At 42.1% G+C, this 18,393-nt stretch overlaps 1 protein-coding gene across 2 annotated transcripts in view; it reads right to left on the reverse strand.

Moving 5' to 3' along the window:
- Positions 1-18,393, reverse strand: part of IQGAP2 (IQ motif containing GTPase activating protein 2) — a 263,135-nt gene that overhangs the window by 219,852 nt on the left and 24,890 nt on the right. The window contains exon 1 of one of the 2 annotated variants that reach the window (XM_045197804.3): positions 14,473-14,601. The exons of the other annotated variant lie outside the window; for it this stretch is intronic. Coding sequence (XP_045053739.2) covers positions 14,473-14,497 — 25 coding nt within the window. The 5' untranslated portion in view covers positions 14,498-14,601. Of the gene's footprint in view, positions 1-14,472; positions 14,602-18,393 lie in introns of those variants that run through there. 2 annotated transcript variants of the gene reach the window in all.

Below are 18,393 nucleotides of genomic sequence, written 5' to 3' on the forward strand. Positions count from 1 at the left end.
AATCGGATTTCATAAATGATGCCGTAGGAGTTAGCCTCAAATCAGTTATAGCCAACTTGCAACAACTTCCCTTCACAAGCTTGTGGAATTGGTCCAGTGGCTCAGCTTGGATCATCCTGGAACTTTTGAGGTTGAACAAAGAATCTACAAAGATTTGTGTTTTTCTGCTCCTACAGGGAATTAAGGCTTCTCATCCAACCCAAATCCTATTTTTACAGATGCCAAAGTCTCTAAAATTCCTCCCTCACTTAATTCTTGGCCTTTATGAGACTAATCTTCCTGGACAACAGGTACCCAAAAGAAAAAAAGCAATGGATACAGCAAGTGAACAGAGTTCTCAAGCCCACGCTCTTTATTCCAACACAAGCCTAGCTTATAAAATTGCAGGCTTCAGCTTTGATTTTATGTAGAGAACCCAGCTCCCCATTTCCTGACAGCACTTTCTCTGGCCACAATCTCAACAGCACCCACAGCAGCCAACTCAGCTGTCAGTTGACATGACAACACTCCTTTCTCATAAAAAGGACCCCTTTTCCCTCTTCAACCCTGAACTTGAATTCCAATGGCTATGAAACGAATTTGGTTTCTTGTTTGTTAGATTACTCATCTAACGAAGACAAAGTATATGTATTGTAGGGACAGTCATGCGGGGCAGAAATGTCAAGTGTGTGCTTTCTTGTTCCCCAGCTTCTAGCTCCAGTCACCCATTTTCATAAATGGGACCCCTGGTTCCAAGCAGAAGAGATAAGAATGTGAAGGTCAACCATCCATCCCTAAGAAAGGCCAATCCCATGCCCTACTGATGAGGAGTCCAAAATATCATCTTGGCAGTCAAAAGAAATTTAGATCAAATTTTGAACTCTTACTGGAGCAAGTACAATGCTAAACATTTAAGATCTAAAAATAATACCAAATCCTCAAAGAACTCAGATATGTACTAGATGCTTATTTGTTGAGCACTTACTTTGTTTCAACGTCTTGGGCAAAGTGTTTTTTAAGCAGTTTCTCAGTTAAGTCTCATGGTTCTGTGAGGCAGGTAATTTACCCCACCTTAGCCGGCCAACAGGCTGAGAGATAATTTTCCCCAGTGAAAGGCAGAAACATCAAGGTTAGACATATTTGGATAGGGCGGAGAAAGCAAAAAAAGTATGGAAGAATTTCAGGAAGACTCTCTGTTTGTGGGTGAGGAGGAAAAGAAACTGGTGGAAAGAGAGAGAGAGGTGAAAGATGGAAGAATACCAGGACAGGCTGGTATATAACAAAAGCAGGCCCCAAAGAGCAAGCGCTTCCACACTTACCACCATCCTTTGGCCCAGCCCACCCCGCTACCATTCCCAGTTGCCCATTGTGCCTCCATTCCTTTAAACAGGGAGACCTCATCCTAGACCACTGATACAAATACAAATCTTTGTATTTGTCAAAAGCATCTTTTTTTTTCTTAACAAACTGAATCTGATTTAACTTTAGAAGACAGTTCCCAGGTTAAGGAAAAGTACAAGGGCTCTCGAACAACCCTCCCCTGCCTGGCCCCTGCAAGGTTCCAGCCCTCTCTCCCAGGAACTCTTACAACAACCCTCAAGTGGCCTTCCAGCCACAGCCCCTCCTCTACCAATTCTCCTCACGGCCGCCAGAAACACCTTTCTAACACACAGTCCAACTGATGTTATTCTTCATCTCAGAACCTTCAATGGATCCCCATTCCCTACAGAACAAAGTTCTGGAACGCTTTCCCTCTCCTCCCTACATGAAGTCTACATTGTGGCCACCCCTTCCGAGCAGCGCCATGTTTCAGGGCCACACCACAACCTTTTGGGTTTGAGTGTTTCTGCTCTCCACCTTCTCTCTGCATGGAAAGCCACTGCCCCACCTTCGACGTGGGACAGCATTGACATCTTCTCAAGCCAAATTCAGAGGATCTCAAAGTCAGCATCCATCTACTCCCCTCAGCACTTTGGTTTGCATTTTTATTACATCACTCATCACAGAAGCCCCCTGTAACTCCACCAGGCCTGCCTCTGCAAAGTGGGGATTCCTTAGAGGAAAGGATTCTTTTTGATGCATCTTTACATCTCCCTCGACTCTATCACGGTTCCCTGTACATAGAGAGCACTCAAACATTTGCTGAAAAACTGCGTTCCACTGAATCCTCGCTAATTGAGTTAGCATCACCCTAGGATGAGTGTACTTAGCAAATGATGACTTTCTGCTCCTGGGTTTTCTCAGAAGCTACCTGGCATGCCCACATATCTTCACCTAACCCTCCATCTCCACCGTTCCTAACAGCTAATCCTCAGGACACCCCATGACTTCCAGTTTCTCATTTTAATTTCAGCCTAAAATCTCTCTCTCATTTTTAGCAGGATAGTTTCATTTTATAGTACTTTCTGACACATCAAAGTTTGAAAACAATACAGACTCTCAGTGAGAGTCCACGTGCTCGGTCTACTCTCCCCACTGGTAAGTGGGGGCAAAGGGGCACTCTCAGCGCCACCTTCCTCCTTAGCTGCTGCTTCCTTCCAGCCTCAACCAACCCTCCTGGGAGGAGGCAGAAGCCCCAGCAGCACTTGGTCCCTAGGCCTCTGCCTTGACTGCAAGATTCCAGAAACCTATGTACAATTCTTCTGGCCCAGGAGAGCACTGAGGGGGGCTCTCAAACTCTGACATCACCCTGTCCAATGAGGAGACTTGACTTAATGTTTGAATTAATACACTCACAAAGCTTAAATTGCAATTGCAACAGAATGGCCACAGCTGGTAGAATTCTATCCATGTTTAAGGCTCAATTCAAGGGCCATTTCCTTCCCAAAGTTGTCCCTGATTGTCCCTGCTCAAAATGCCCTCTCTCCTGGCACCTCTCTTATTCCCTTCTTGGACAGTAAACTCCTAGAAAATAAATCTGTGGCCTCCTGGTGCCCAGCACAGGCTACATGCTCCATAAAAATATTTAGTGACCAAATAATCCCTTATTACAAAAGATTAATATACGGGCTCTAAAATATCTATGTGAGGAACTTTTATTTGCCTATTTACATGAATAAAATAAGGGCGTGGTCATTGATATGGATGGAGCAAATATAGTACCATTACACAGACCTCTCTCAACTCACGTTTAGTTCATAGACTCCAAGGGCTAGGCACGAGTGACAGCATGGGGCATAGGGCAGTGAACCAAACAAACAAAACCTGTGCCCTCATGGGGCTTCCTTTTACCCACCCCTTCCTTCCCTTCCGACCTGGCCCATTGGATCACATACCTTCAACTGCCCTTTCAACCACACACACTTCAGCCTCACCTTCTTTCATTCATGACCCCTTGCCAAAGTGAAGGCCAAGGTTACAAGTTTGAGAAAGCCTTAATCATAGCAAAAGCAGATCTTTCTGTACCACAGAGGTTGCCTGCAAATATTTCTGCATCACTCAACAGTTTCTAAGGAGCAACTTCTGATAAGAGCCACAGGCATGGATAATAACCCTGTCATTTCAAGAGCCATCATGGAGCTGATAAAAGAGTTCACTTGAGCATAACTTCAGCATCTATAAAGCACTTTTCCATGTTATTGTGTAGTTCTCGCAATCACCCTGCGAGATAGGCATTATCTCTTTCTCACAAATGAGGAAACTGGGGTCATGCAAGGGAAAGGGACCATCTGTGGTTATTTTCTGGGTCAATGGCAGAGCCAGGGCTGGAATGGAGGTCCTTAGCATGCTGCCCACGCTACTACCAGATCTGAGTGGGCTGGGGAACATGCTTGTCATGGCCAAACCTGAGGGCAGATCATTAAGCGCCTTCAGAATTGCTTTTATTTTAAAGCAAGTAAATTATCTGCAATTTCCTCTAAAAGTTCATGTTTCCTGGCTGCTCTGAATCCTAAGAAACTTGAGGGCATTGTGAAGAACACAACTCCCTGAAGTATTAGCAACTCACAAAATGCCACTTGTTATGTTAGCTTATGTTGGCTAAATGACAGTATTTTAAAGCAGTAGGTTTCTATGGAAATCTTGACATAGGGACTGTACAAGGTTTAAGGAGCAGAATGAAAGTGAGTTGGTAGAAAGGTATTTAAGTAGAACTCGAAGTTAGAGGCAGAAGGAACATTAAGAAGTCCATCTCCCAAAGAACACCCACAAAACCCAGTGTAAAAATAGCCCAAGACCTACCTCGTTTATAAGGAGTTGGCATGGTTACTTGTTATTTCCGGCTGCTCTACTCATTCCCTTCATACACAGAGACAACAAGGCCACCAGGTCCCTTGAGTTAAAATTCATTTGTTCATTCAACAAATATTCAAGTGGCTGCTTTGTGCAAATCTGTCCTAGGGACTGGACACAAGGTCACAAGTATGGCACACAAGATCCCTCATGACGTTTTCATTATAAACAATGAAAAGTTTGGTATAATTACAGGGTGCTTAGATAGGTGGGGATAAACTGGGGGGAGAGCTGCAAGAATCAGAAAACCAGGTTGGGAACCTCTTGTTTCATAAAACAGTACTATTTAAGGCACGTCCCTTTAAGGAAAAGCAGGTTAGGAATATGATATGAATCACCAAGTCATGGAAATATGCCACAATTTAGCATTTTATGTACACATTGTTATTTTGTGTGACTCCAAATTTCTGTAAGGAACCCTGAATATCCTCAGGTATGTAATTCAATTCAAATGTGTATTGAACCATCTAAGAGTTGGGACCAGCTTTTACCTGGGAGAAAATATCTCAATGAAAATATCCCCACTCTCAAAACGTAAAGAATGGCTACCGGAAATGGCACATATACCTCAAGAAAGGCATTAGAAGAAAGAGAATTGTTTCCAAGACCCTAAAACCAGGGCAGGAGACAGCATTGGAATATAAAGATGAGAAAACCCGAAGTCAAAGTTTCCAGTAAGCGGATACACTCAGGAAACTTGTCCGGGATATACCAGCCTGGCGAAGCCTTTCACAGCTACTTAATCTTAAGCTTTAGAGAACCACATGATCAAACTTCTCTAATCTGAATTTCTTTTGAAAAATAGGCAAACCTGAAAGTTGTTAGCAACCGGATACATATTCACAGGCACTGAAAAGAATCTGAAACGACAGAGACCGCCCCTCCACATGTTAAAACATGGGAGGTTTTATCAAGTCACCAAAATTATGAGACACTCAGTACAGGGGCCCACCTCTGATCCACTTTTACATCTTTAAAAAGTGCCAGGTAATAGGAAGTGCGTAGCAAAGGCTGCTGGATGGCGTGCACAGCTTTGCGTGTGAAAGGCAGAGATGTCGTCCTTGGTGGGTTTACACCTACCAGGTGCAGCACCCCGACGGTGACACAGCTACACTGTTCTGCTCCCAAGGGAGGTGAACTTTATTTAAAGCCTGCCCTCCACACCTTTCCTGGAGCTGCTCCCCCATCACACTTTTCTAGGAATTCTCCAACATTATAAATCAATACAGAACTTCAGAGGATACTCAGGCTCTACATGGCCGTAAGGGACTGTGGCTGTCTCCTTTAACGTGACCATCCTTGAGCTCCTGAGACACCATCTGTTTCTGCCAGTCTGACGGAAAACTGAGGACACCTTTCTGGGACAGGATTTCACTGCTAAATCGCACACATGAGAGTAAAGCTAATTTTGGTCTACCGTGCAAATCTGAACAAGAATACCCAACTTCATTGTATATACGGTCCAGACACTCAAAGCAGACCATAAGATGTTAAGGCCATTCTACAGAGGCAGCCCAGCCTGCACACTTGAGATGGGAGGAAGGACTCTGTCTAGGACTTTGCTCAATTTGGGAGGAGAATTAAAGGCAATGATCCCTAGATTTGGGATTTCTTAGACAATTATAATTTCAGAAAACACTTCTGGAATAAAACACATTTCTTTTGCTACCAAGTAGGCATGGGAAAATTCCATGTGCTCACCGCCTGCGCCCACACACTGTTCATCCCCACACAGCCCTCGGGGAGGAAGAGTGTGGTATCGAGTTTCCAAGACCCGTTTTAAAACTTTAACTCCCAACTGTTCAAACTACAGAAGGCAGTGTTAAAATCTCTAGTCTAGAGGATCTTCTACTATTTTTAAAAGAAGGGAAAGGAATTCAACTCATTTCTACTTGGGTAAGAACTTTTTGGGCTTAAGATGGTCAGAGCAAAAGACTTCAGATTAGTTAGAACCGGTCCTAAGGATTCTCCCTGTTCTCTATACATAAGGAATATTTTAAGGTCGCAGATGTTTACCTAAAATATTAGCAGCCCTGTAGGGATGATAAAACCTTACAACTCTTAAAGAGACTTAGCAGGTCTGTTTAAATAGTGACAGTCCCCAAGGCTGTTCTCAAGGAATAGCGAGTCACTGTGAACACTGTCCCTATCCTCTCAGAAATTACCCCAAATAACCCAGGATATCAGAAGATATTTCTACAAAACTGGAGGCCATAAAAGACAATACAATAGTTGAGTCTTGGCCTAATTTTCCCTTGTCTATTAGGAGAGAAAAAAACAATAAATTGCAAATAGTTCAAAGGTGAATGGGAGAAAACAAAACCACCTCGTGGTTATGAGCAGGGCTTTTCTGTGTATGTGTCCTGCACGTGTTGTGTTTCTCAGTCAAAGTAAACTCTTTGTGAAGCATGTGTGGAAAACAGCAGACGAGGGGATTTACGCTTAATAAGCACTTACTACGTGCCAGGTATTTTACATACATTATCTCTTTGCCCCGGCACCCCCTTTAAGAGAGGAATTTCAATCTCCACTTCTCTGGTGGTAAACAATCTCAGAGAGGTTAGTTAATTTAAGTTTAGGTATAATTCTAAGATCATAAAGACGGTTTCAATAGTAGAGTTGGGATAGGAGAGAACTCTGATTTCAATGTTCTGATCTTTCTACTCTACCAAAAGGCCACGGCCCCCGTGCCTGTAAGTGTTGGATGACTGGCCCAGCAACCATGAGGCTCTTCTGAGGGCACTATTAATGGTATTCCTGATGTCCCAGTGATTCGCAGATAGATTTATGTGACTTTGCTTTTCCTGCGGAAACCATGTAAATTAACGCTACTATCTTGAGAAAGTATAGAAAGTAAAATCACAGGCTTGTTTCTCAGAGATGCAGAAATCTCAAACGTAGTCCAACAACGGAAAAAATATTATATTCAGTATTGCAAGTTAGATTATGTCAGGAACACAAGAACTGTGAAAAAGACCAAAACAGAAAACAACAAAAACTGAATGATGATGCTACTTATATGGTGTCTCATAAGCAAAGTCACATGATCAATAACTGCTGAGAACACATTTGAGAAATTTAACATTTGTTATCTGAGTCACCCTCCTCTTCCCCCCAGAAGGTAAATTTCTGCGTAGACTAACAAATAGCTGATTAAAAAGGGGTGTGGCTGAGAGGAGAAGGTAGTGACTATAATAAGCATCACAGCCATGCATGATTTCACCAGACATTTATTCCTCATCTGTACAATGGGAATGATGCTACCTACCCCAGGAAACTGCTGTATAAATTTTTCAGAATTATATTTTTAAGTTACGTATAGTATTTAAAAGTACTTAACAGTTCAATTAAGTCAATTATTACATGTTATAAAACATAAAATTTATATATAATGAGAACAACAGATAATCAGCTAAAATTGATTATAGTCAGTTTTAGTGGATTTAGCACCTATCTTCCATATAATTTGCAAACCGAATGTATTTGAAGTTAAATGAAAAAAAGCACAATTTTAATTCCACACACATATACACATACTGAATATACTTAACTATAATTGAATAAGATTATGTTATTATATGCATTATAATTTGGGGAAGGGGGAGTCTAAAAGAAAAGATCAAAATACTAAAGCACTTATTTCCAAATGAGGGCTCTGAGGTTTTTTCCTTTAACTGTTTTCATTCTCAAACATTTTTCAAACACTGTATATCATGGTATATGTATCAGGAGTAATAAAAGATTAAATTTGTTTAATGTTCAGTTACAGAAAAAATATTTTCTGTAACTGAACATTAAAACATATATAAAGAGGAATAAGCCTTAATGCTACATCCATTGCAAAAATGCCTTTCCTGCCACTAATCGACCCAGTTGTATTTCTAAGAAAAGGATCATAGTCATTCAATATTTACGATGAATATTTAGACAGTTTTATTGTGTAAAAAAAGAATGGATGTTCACAGACAGCAGAGAGGAAGATGATTAATGCCATAATACCTTGTTGGAAGGCCTTCATGGTCTAAGTAGCTTGGGTATGATAAGCTAATGAGGGAGAACAGGTAGGGTAAGAGGAAACTGAAATGGAATGAATGTAAGGAGCCTGAATTGGAGGAAGAGAAGGCTGCAACAAGCCTCTGTGACATGAAACCTTCAAGTCTGAACTAGGGAGAAGAGAGAACAACACGGGGATGCTTTGCAAGGGCAGACTTTAGCAACGGGATGGACAGGATGATGAAGAGCGTGGTACGGGGGAAGAAAAAGGAAGTCAACACAGAGCAGCCAACTCATTTTGTGACTTCAGATGGTGGAGGTGGAAACCACACATGACTCAGCACCAGAAAGTCACCCCAATATGCCAATTTCCATAAAGACAAGTTTGTATAATTAAAGAGAAAAAAAATGTGGAAGCATCCCACTGTTCTAGGGATATACTCAGGAGATGACTTAAAATTAAACTTATATTTAGAAGAGAAGTTGAAGTAATATAACAGACTCAATTAGAAGGCTGTGGTGTAGAACAGAAGGATGCTATTAATGCAAGCATATGCTGTTTGTTAGTGTGAATTAACACATGATTCAAGGCAGTCAATTTTTAAAGTATGCCAAAAACTCAGCTCTCCAATGGATCCTGCTATGCAAATCAAGCTATGCTGACAATACAGTCATGGATCAAAAATATATTTCAACTCGATTTTGGACTAAAGCAGTTTAGGCTAGTTCTCATGAGCAAAAAATCTTCTCTGGTCTTAAGTAGGTCAGGCATCAGCTCACACATTTAGGGTTTGCGAGAACTGGGACTTGTAAGAAATCATAAAACACCACGTACAGTGCCAACATCAAGCAGCAGGACTTGAACCAAAACTGCCGTGCTCTCCTGTTTCATAGAAGTCATATACATTTATAAAGTGCTACCATGTAAATGATCTCATATGACTAAACAGCCCCATCAGACAGATGCACAAGTATTATTACTGCTGCTTGACTAAGACAAAAACGGGGTAAGCGCTTTGCTGAGGGTCCCAGAACTTCAGTACAGAGCTGGTTTGTTTTTAAAACCAACTCTTGGTGTTCGGTGTTTACTGAACTTTTGGAGGTCCCCTATTATATTAGAGCAAACGTATTTTTATTTTTTTATGTCAAGAGTACGGGGAGTGGTGGGAGGAAATGGAATAGCTGATGTGGGAAAGGAGTTGAGTTGGCAACAGTGGGTGAAGCTAACATCAAGCCTGCAGGCAGAAGAGAACGTACACAAACCATGACTTTGCAAACTGCTTGGAAAGGGTATAAAACACCCTGGGAGTAACTTTCTTGTGGAAAAGAATTTACCCCATGTGGGTAACAAAGCTAAAAACATTTTGGTTTTGGTTTGTTGCATGCTTTTTCTGCTAACATGAAGCACCACTGCTCTTAGAAAGTACATGGTCCCAAGCTTAGAAAAATGGATGTTCTTGTAAACACAATGAAAGACACCAAGGTTTTCAGATAGTGATTCTTTAGTCCAAAGCTCAAACTTTATACAACAGCCAGGACAGCAACCACCTTAAATATAATTCTTTTTCTTCTGCTGCAGATTTAAATTAGCAATTGATCTCCTTCAGGCAAGTCTTTTTTGTCTGGGGACCGGCCCATGGTACCATGTACATCCCCTTGCACCACATGTCTACCGCAGGGCAGAGGAGACAGCCAGTTTGTACATTAGCCACTAGTTCCTTAGAGGGTTTGAATGCAATGCCAGACATCAGTCACTGTTTCTACTCCAGCCACGAGAGCCCTGCTAGCACTTAGGCGGCCGATTATAAAATGTCTATGATTATAAAGTCAAGTGAAGAAGGAAATTTATTCTTATTACTGGTCCACGAGGTGCAAACTGCTGGTAGAAAATTATGAAGGTGCAGAGTCCTAAAATGCCTTCCAAGTGCCTTATAATTAAAACCAATAAATGCAACAACAACAGAATGTGTTTCTTTTGGTATGTGGCAAAGTCTCTAACTAATAGCTAAATGGTTACTGTGCAGGCCTGTGGGAATGAGAAGGGATGAGACGGGGTGGGAGAAATGACTCTGTGCCCCTGACAGTTAACACTCTAACAGAACACACATTCAATGCTGAAGAAAGGTTAGAAAGCCCCTTTAAGACAAACTAATTATAGGATAAAGAACAGCAAAGCCAAGAGGAAGAAAAAAGTTTTCTCCTTGATGCAATCAGAGGGCCAGTTTTCTAGATTAAAAGTGTTTGAAAGGGGGTTGGAGGAGGGGAGATGAAGTTGGGCAACACACCTAGAGAAGTAAAGACAAGGATGCTCCATCCCTCGGCCCTCAGAGCTGCCTCTCCTGCCCTCCCCACCCTTCCAAAGGTCTTTAAACTTCTTGGGAAGAGGGACAGGTTGCTCAGGACATTTCACAGCTGTTTCTCAGCAGTATAGTTAAAAGGACTACAGGTCGTTTGCTGTCAATGAGTAGGCCAGATGACAGCTCATAATCAAGAAGCTGGGCAGAGTTCCTTCTATGGCTACAAGCTCGCTCAACAAAGTTAATCTGGCACATCTAATAACACACATAATTGCTACAGAGCCATGTAGAGTTCATTGGGCATCAGTAGTTAAATCAGTGACATAAATTACTGTAATAACTCCGTTTAAATACTCAAACCACATTGCTCATTTTGCCAGGTCACCAATATTCAGCGTTGACAATGATGAAGATTAAACAAGCAGCCCTAGATCTGTTCCTCAAAATCCTTGCTCCCCCTCTTAGCCCTCTATCCACTGCCTATTGATGCCCCCACTCCCCACCCCAGAGCCTTGAGCAGCACACCAAATGTGTCACTTAAGGGGATTCCTTAGGAATGGTCTTAGGCCACTCCAAACCCCCCCTAACCCAGCCTTCCCTCCCTCTTAATACCACGTTGGGAGGAAGCAGAGGTGCCTAGGGGGAGATGAGGAGCAGAGAGGAGAGGTCGAGAAGGAGAAGAAAGGTGGCTGTGAATTGCAGCAGGTAGAAGGCTTGCTATGCAAATAAGTTAGGAGAGGTGCCAATAGAGGGGCTGATGAGACTCTGTCTCCTTAATATACCCACACTTCCACAGCCACAGCCTCAGAGCATCTTCACCACACAGTTTTCCCAGTACTGGTATGACCACATTTATGCCACAGCAGTCCTCTGACACTGGTATTATTCCCATTTTAGAGATGTGGAAACAGACTTGGGACAACTAAATCATTGTCCAAAATCACAGTGAACACATACAGAGCATGGTCTTGTTAGCCCTGGCTAGGTAGTTAGTTCAGTTGGTTAGAGTGTCATCCCAACACACCAAGGTTGCAGGTCCTATCCCCTGTCAGGGCACATATAACAATCAACCAGTGAAACCAATGAAAGCATAAATAAGTGGAACAGAAAATCGATGCCCCCCCCCTCATTCCCTCTCCCCTCTTTCTCTCTCCCAAATAAATAAATAAATAGAAGGAAGGAAGGAAAAAAGAAAGAAAAGAAAAGAAAAGAAAAGAAAAGGAAGGAAGGAAGGAAGGAAGGAAAAGAAAGGAAGGAAGGCAGGAAGAGAAAGAAGAAAGAAAGAGAGAGAGAGGAAGGAAGGAAGGAAGGAAGGAAGAAAGGAAGGAAGGTAGGCAGGCAGGCAGGCAGAAAAAGAAAGAGAGAAGGAAAGAAAGAAGGAAGGAAAGAAAGGTCTTGCAGCCGTCCTACTCCTAACTGGCACTCTGCCTTCAGGAGATGCAAGCCAGCCTTTCTGAGGCCTCTGTTGACCTTCACAAACATCCAGGCTTCCCAAATGAGCTTTTTCATAGAAAAACAATGCAGAAGAGAATAAACACATAGAAAGAACGGGGTGGGGGTGAAGAGAAGTATCTAGGCGCACAGCTCAGTGCCCAATAAGCATGAATTTCAGTCTCATACTTACAAAAATATATATCATCCAGTTTGCATTCTACTCCTCAAGTGATCTATGCAGTTCCTACACCCAAACTGAGTAAAACTGGCATTCCAAGCAGATGTCCATGGTTACCCTGCGGGCTGCATGGCCTGCACACCACCAGTGTCCAGTTTAGTGGCGTGGAGGCCTCACGCAGTGAAAACGGCTTCCTCTGTAACCTGCACCAGCCGGCTCACCTCACACTTGGCTGCGCATATGTGGACAGCTTAGAGGACCAGCTGAGAGGTGTCATTCTGGGAAGCACTCAGCGGGGGCACTCAACCCACTCATTACAGCCGCCCTCCAGGGTCTGGCCATGCCCCATACCACCCCTCACTGTGATCCACAGGGCTCTCTGGAACTGGTAATGGACATGACCCTCTTAATGCAGTGGTGCCTGCAGCACCCACTAGCAGTGTTCACATGGTAGGGAAGCATGTCATAAAAGAACCAGAACTTTCTCATCCCACCTATTTTTCCACTTCTTCTTTCAGGAATGGGCTGGTTTTATGCTGGATGCTCCAAGTCTGTTCATCCAAGTTGTACAAGTTGTACCACGTTGCTCTTGGACGGTAGGTTTATTCCAATTTGGTGGATAAAAATGAGTAAACCCACTCTCAACAGACTCCAGCACATAAACCAAAAAAACTCTTTGGTTCTAAATAAGTTCTTGGCATGACCTTATTTGTTATGAATTGCCTTTCTCCTTAAAAGTAGAATGCAGTGTGAATACTGCAGGGGTTGCTCAGGAGTGGCCCAAAACCCAAAATAAGGGTTCTGGTACAAGTCTTACTGGTAAACATTTGAAACAGTATCCGATCAACCAGATTTCCCAAATCTTCTCTAGACAAAGTATTTGATTCATACCTCTCTCTCTATAAAACTATTAAGGCAACAGCTTAACAGACACTGAATATCAGACTACTGGTTATTAAATCAACTCCAACATTTTTATACATAAAATGCTGATAATAAAAAAAAAGCAGAAAATCACAAGTGTCAGTGAGAATGTGAAAAAACTGGAATCATGTGTAATGCTGGTGGAAATGTAAAATGAGCCGACCAAGATGGAGGCATAGGTAGATACACTTTGCCTCCTCACACAACCAAAGGAAGGACAACAACAAATTCGAAAACAAAAGACGACTAGAACTGCCAGAAAATCAAACTGTATGGAAGTCTGACAACCAAGGAGTTAAAGAAGAAACATTCATCCAGACTGGTAGGATGGGCGGAGACGGGGCAGCGGGGGCAGAGAGGATGCATGGCAAGGTGGCGGATGGAGGACCAGTCAAGGCAATGGATGGAAACACAGGTGGTCCCACATTTGTGAGCAGATAAGCCAGAAAGAACAACTGGGGAGCAAGACAGATTGCACAACCCAGAGTTTCAGCCAGGAAAAGAAAGCCTCAAAATCTCTGGCTGTAAAAATCTGTGGGGGGTGCAGCAGCAGGAGAAACTTCCAGCCTCATAGGAGACTTCATTGGAGAGACCCACGGGGTCCTGGAATTTACACAAACCCACTCACCTGGGAATCAGCACCAGAAGGGCCCAATTTGCTTGTGGGTAGCAGGGGAAGTGACTGAAAGCTGGAGGAAAGCTGAGCAAGCAGCACTGTTCCCTCTCTGACCCCCATCCCCACATACAGTGCCACAATGCAGTGAGGTGGGTTGCCCCACCCTGGAAAATACCTAGGGCTCTGCCCCTTTAAACGTAACAGGTGCACCAAGACAAAGAAATATGGCCCAGATGAAAGAACAGATCAAAACTTCAAAAATAGAACTACGCAATGAAGATAGCCAACCTATCAGATGCACAGTTCAAAACACTGGTAATCACAATGCTTACAGAAATGGTTGAGTATGGTTGCAAAATAAAGGGAAAAGTGAAAGCTATGAAAAGTGAAATAAAGAAAAATATACTGGGAACCAACAGTGAAGGGAAGGAAATTGGGACTCAAATCAATTATTTGGAACAAAGGGAATAAATACACATTCAACCAGAACAGAATGAAGAAACAAGAATTAAAAAAAAAAAAAATGAGGAGAGACTTAGGAACCTTAGGGACAACTTTAAACATTCCAACATCAGAATCATAAAGGTGCCGGAAGGAGACTAGGAAGAGCAAGAAATTGAAAACTTATTTGAAAACATAATGAAGGAGAACTTCCCCAATCTGACAAAGGAAATAGACTTCGGGGAAGTCCAGGAAGCTCAGAGAGTCCCAAAGAAGTTGGACCCAAGTAAACACACACCAAGGCACATCATAATTACATTACCCAAGATTAAATATATGGAGAAAATTTTAAAAGCAACAAGAGAAAAGGAGATAGTTACCTACAAAGGAGTTCCATAAGACCATCAGCTGATTTCTCAAAAGAAACCTTACAGGCAAGAAGGGGTTGGAAACAAGTATTTGAAGTCATGAAAGGCAAGGACCGACTTCCAAGATTACTCCATCCAGCAAAGGTATCACTTAGAATGGAAGGACAGACAAAGTGCTTTCCAGATAAGGCGAAGTTCAAGGAGTTCATCATCACCAAGCCCTTATTATATGAAATGATATAGGGACTTATCTAAGAAAAAGAAGCTGATCAAAACTATGAACAGTAAACTGACAACAAACTTACAACTATCAACAACTGAACTTAACAAAAACAAATACAAACTAAGAAAACAACTACAACAGGAACAGAACCACAGAAATGGAGATCACATGGAGGGTTATTAGTGTGGAGGGTGAGAGGGAAGGATGGGGGGAAAAGGTACAGGGAATAAGAAGCATAAATGGTAGGTACAAAATAGACAGCGGGAGGTTAAGAACAATACAGGAAATGGAGAAGCCAAAGAACTTATAAGTAGGACGCATTGACATGAACTAAGGTGGGGGGGAATGTGGGTGGGAGGGAAGGTGCAGGACGGAGGGGAATAAAGGGGAGAAAAAAATGGTACAACTGTAATAGCATAATCAATAAAATATACTTCAAACAATAAAATTCCCACTGGCAATGTAAAAAATAAAAAAGGAATGTAAAATGATGCAACCTTGTGGAAAACTGTATGGTGATTCCTCAAAAATATTAAACACAGAATCACCATATGATTCAACAATGCTACCTCTGGGTATAGGATATCCAAAAGAAGCAAAAGCAGAGACTTGAACAGGTATTTGTACCCCCATGTTCACAGAAGCATTATTCAAAATAGCCAAAAGGTAGAAGTAACCCAAGTGCCCATTAACAAATAAACGGATAAAATGTGTTACACACTGTTGACACCAATGACCATCAGCTGACAATACATACAGGGAAATATTATTCAGCCTTAAAAAGGGAGGAAATTCTGGCACTTGTTCCAACATGAATGAACCTTGAGGACACTATGCTAAGTGAAATGAGCCAGTCACAAAAGGACAAATACTGCATGACTCCACTGGTCCGAGGTACTCAGACTGGAATAGTATTTCAAATTTGTAGAAACATAAAATAGAATGGTAGTTGCCAGAGGCTGTGGGGAGGTCTGAATAGGGAGTTGGTGTTTAATAGGTACAAAAGGTTCATCTGAGAAGATGAAAAAGTTCTGGAGATGGACGGGGTGATGGTTCAACATCAACGTGAATGCACTTAATCTCATAGAACTGTACACTTAACGATAATTAAAAGTTAAAATTTATGTATATTTTAGCACAATTAAAAAATGCTTACATAGCATTTTGTATATGTCAAGCACTGTTCTAACTTCGTTGCAAATATTAACTCATTTAATCTTTGCAACAAGCCTATGAGACAGGTTCTACTATGATTACTGCCACTTCATTATTATCCTTGCCCAGAGTCCACAGCTGGCACGTGGAAGAGCCAAGACGCACCGGCTGGTGTTCCAGCTCCATCACCTTGCCCTTGATCCCTCTGTGCAGCTGCTTTCTGCAGGTGAGGCAGCAAGCCTGAGGGGCTCGCCAATCAATTCACACAGAAACAGAATAACAGATCCTACTGCTCATACACCATTGGGAGGCCCTAAAGACAGCAGACCACTCATGCCTTACAGTGATGAATGAAGGCCTATCCAGAGGGCTTATCACACAGATCTTGAATCAATACTAGCCTAGTTAGCCAATTTCATAGAACCAAAGAGTTTCAAATGTAAAATGGCATCCCTCTGTTCTAATTCTCTTTTCAAGACAAGAACTACTGCTAATCTATACCAGAGAAGGTAGGTTTATTGTCTTATATTGTCTTAAAATTCAAAAAAATACATAGAATAGTGGTATATGAAAGAACCCAATCCCAGAAGGCCATAGGATGAATGTTCTAGGTCTAGGAGGAACCACCTAGAGCAAGTCACTCATCCTCTCTGGGTCTTACTTTCTTATCTGCAGTGCGAAATGGGAATACTTTTAAATCTGCCTCCTCTTTGACAGTATTAATGACTTAAGATTTTTTTTTTTTAGTATTTTTTTTAATTGTTATTCAATTACAGTTGTATGCCTTTTCTCCCCATCCCTCCACCCCACCCCAGGTGAACCCACCTCCCTCCCATGACTTAAGATTAACTTAATTATAGAAAAATACTTTCACAAAGTTAAAATGCTATTTTCATAATTCCATTCACCTGGAGGTTGTTAAAAAATAAAGCTCTGAATAAGATATTCAACAGGCAGGTCTACAACGATCACATTCAGATCTCAAACACTGCTCTGTGGTTCTCATCAGTTCTTCACACGTTGTTATTCATCCGTCCAAAAGGTAATAATGAGACGTTCAGAAGACGCACAGTTTTTCACTGCTGCTCAAAGAAAATGCCTGTCCCCATCGCTAGCATTCTCCATGCCTCTCCCAAGGTCACACTGGGACAAGAGGGAAGCAGACCAACAGCTAAAGACATAATGGCAAATGTGAGCCCTTCTAGCCCAAGGCTGCAGTTTCTCTACTTTTTTTTTTCAACGTATTTTATCTTTTTGTGAGCTTAAGAACAAGGGCATCCTATTGCATGACCTCAGTACAGTGACCCAAATCAGGAAATCTGACATTGACACAACACTATTATCCAAGTCCCAGTCCATATGCAAGTCGCAGGACTTGTCCTGGCAATAGCCTTGGTAGCTTTCTTTCTGTCCCAGGCATTCTGTTGCCATGTCTTTCTAGCCCCCTTTAATCTCAACCTGTTACCAGCCCTTGTCTGTGTTGCGCTTATGTTTTTGAAGATTACAGACCATGAATTACGCAGCATGTCCACCGGTTCAGATTAGTCTGATGTTTCCTCATGATTCGATGCAGTTTATGCGCTTTTGGCACTGAACACCAGCCCAAACTCAAGTTCTGGGCTTTTCACGGAATCCAACAGAAGGCACAAGATGGTTTGTCTCAATGTGAGACGTTATGTAAGAGCGTAGACTTTAATCACTTGGTTAAGGTGATGTGTGCCAGGTTTCTCCACTCCACATTTACTGTGTTTCTCTCTGTAATAAATAATTTGCAGGGAGATACTTTGAGGCTATATACATATATCTTTTCCCTCATCAAACTTTCACCACTAATGTTAACATTTATTGAGGATTTTCTAATCCCATTATTCTTCCCACAATGGGAAGAGACTCCTTTCTCCACATTTGTTTATTTATATCAGTTTGTGGATTTTATATTTACTCTCACACCTGTCTCTGCAAAAATTGACATGTAAGGAAAAATGTACCCAAAGGACTTTGGAATAGAAAAAGAATGTCAAGAAAGAGTTAAAACAAAACTAGAGTTTTCCCATAAAGGTGCTAAAACTCCAGCCACAAAATCTACAGCTGAAGAGCTGCTCTCTGACAAAGACCCCGGGTGTATTTCCGACATAAAATGCCAAGTCCCATAGCAACGGCCATTTGTTAATTTACGGGGCTCTGGCTGGCAGCCGGACACGTGACTGCTGATCTTCCCGACAACCCTGCTGGACCGACAACCTAACTTACAGACAGAGGAGGAAAGCATGGCCCAGAGAGCTAGGGACTTGCCCAGGCTGCGGGGCCAGGTAGGCCAGACTCTCAGGAGTGGGTTCCAGAACCCGTGCTTTCCACAAAGGACCCTGTCCCCTCAAATACACAAAATGGGCCTAGTTGAACTTTAAAGTTTGTACATCTACTGTAACCTTTGCTTCCATCCATTTTATGCGTCAGATAACTATTCCATTAAAATGTTTTACAATGAGGTGATTTAAAACTCTGGAAATTATTAACTTGAACATGTTTTCTCACTATAAATTATGGCCCTCCCATTG

Source organism: Desmodus rotundus, chromosome 1 (genome assembly GCF_022682495.2).
Source record: "Desmodus rotundus isolate HL8 chromosome 1, HLdesRot8A.1, whole genome shotgun sequence".
Taxonomy (NCBI): Eukaryota; Metazoa; Chordata; class Mammalia; order Chiroptera; family Phyllostomidae; genus Desmodus; species Desmodus rotundus.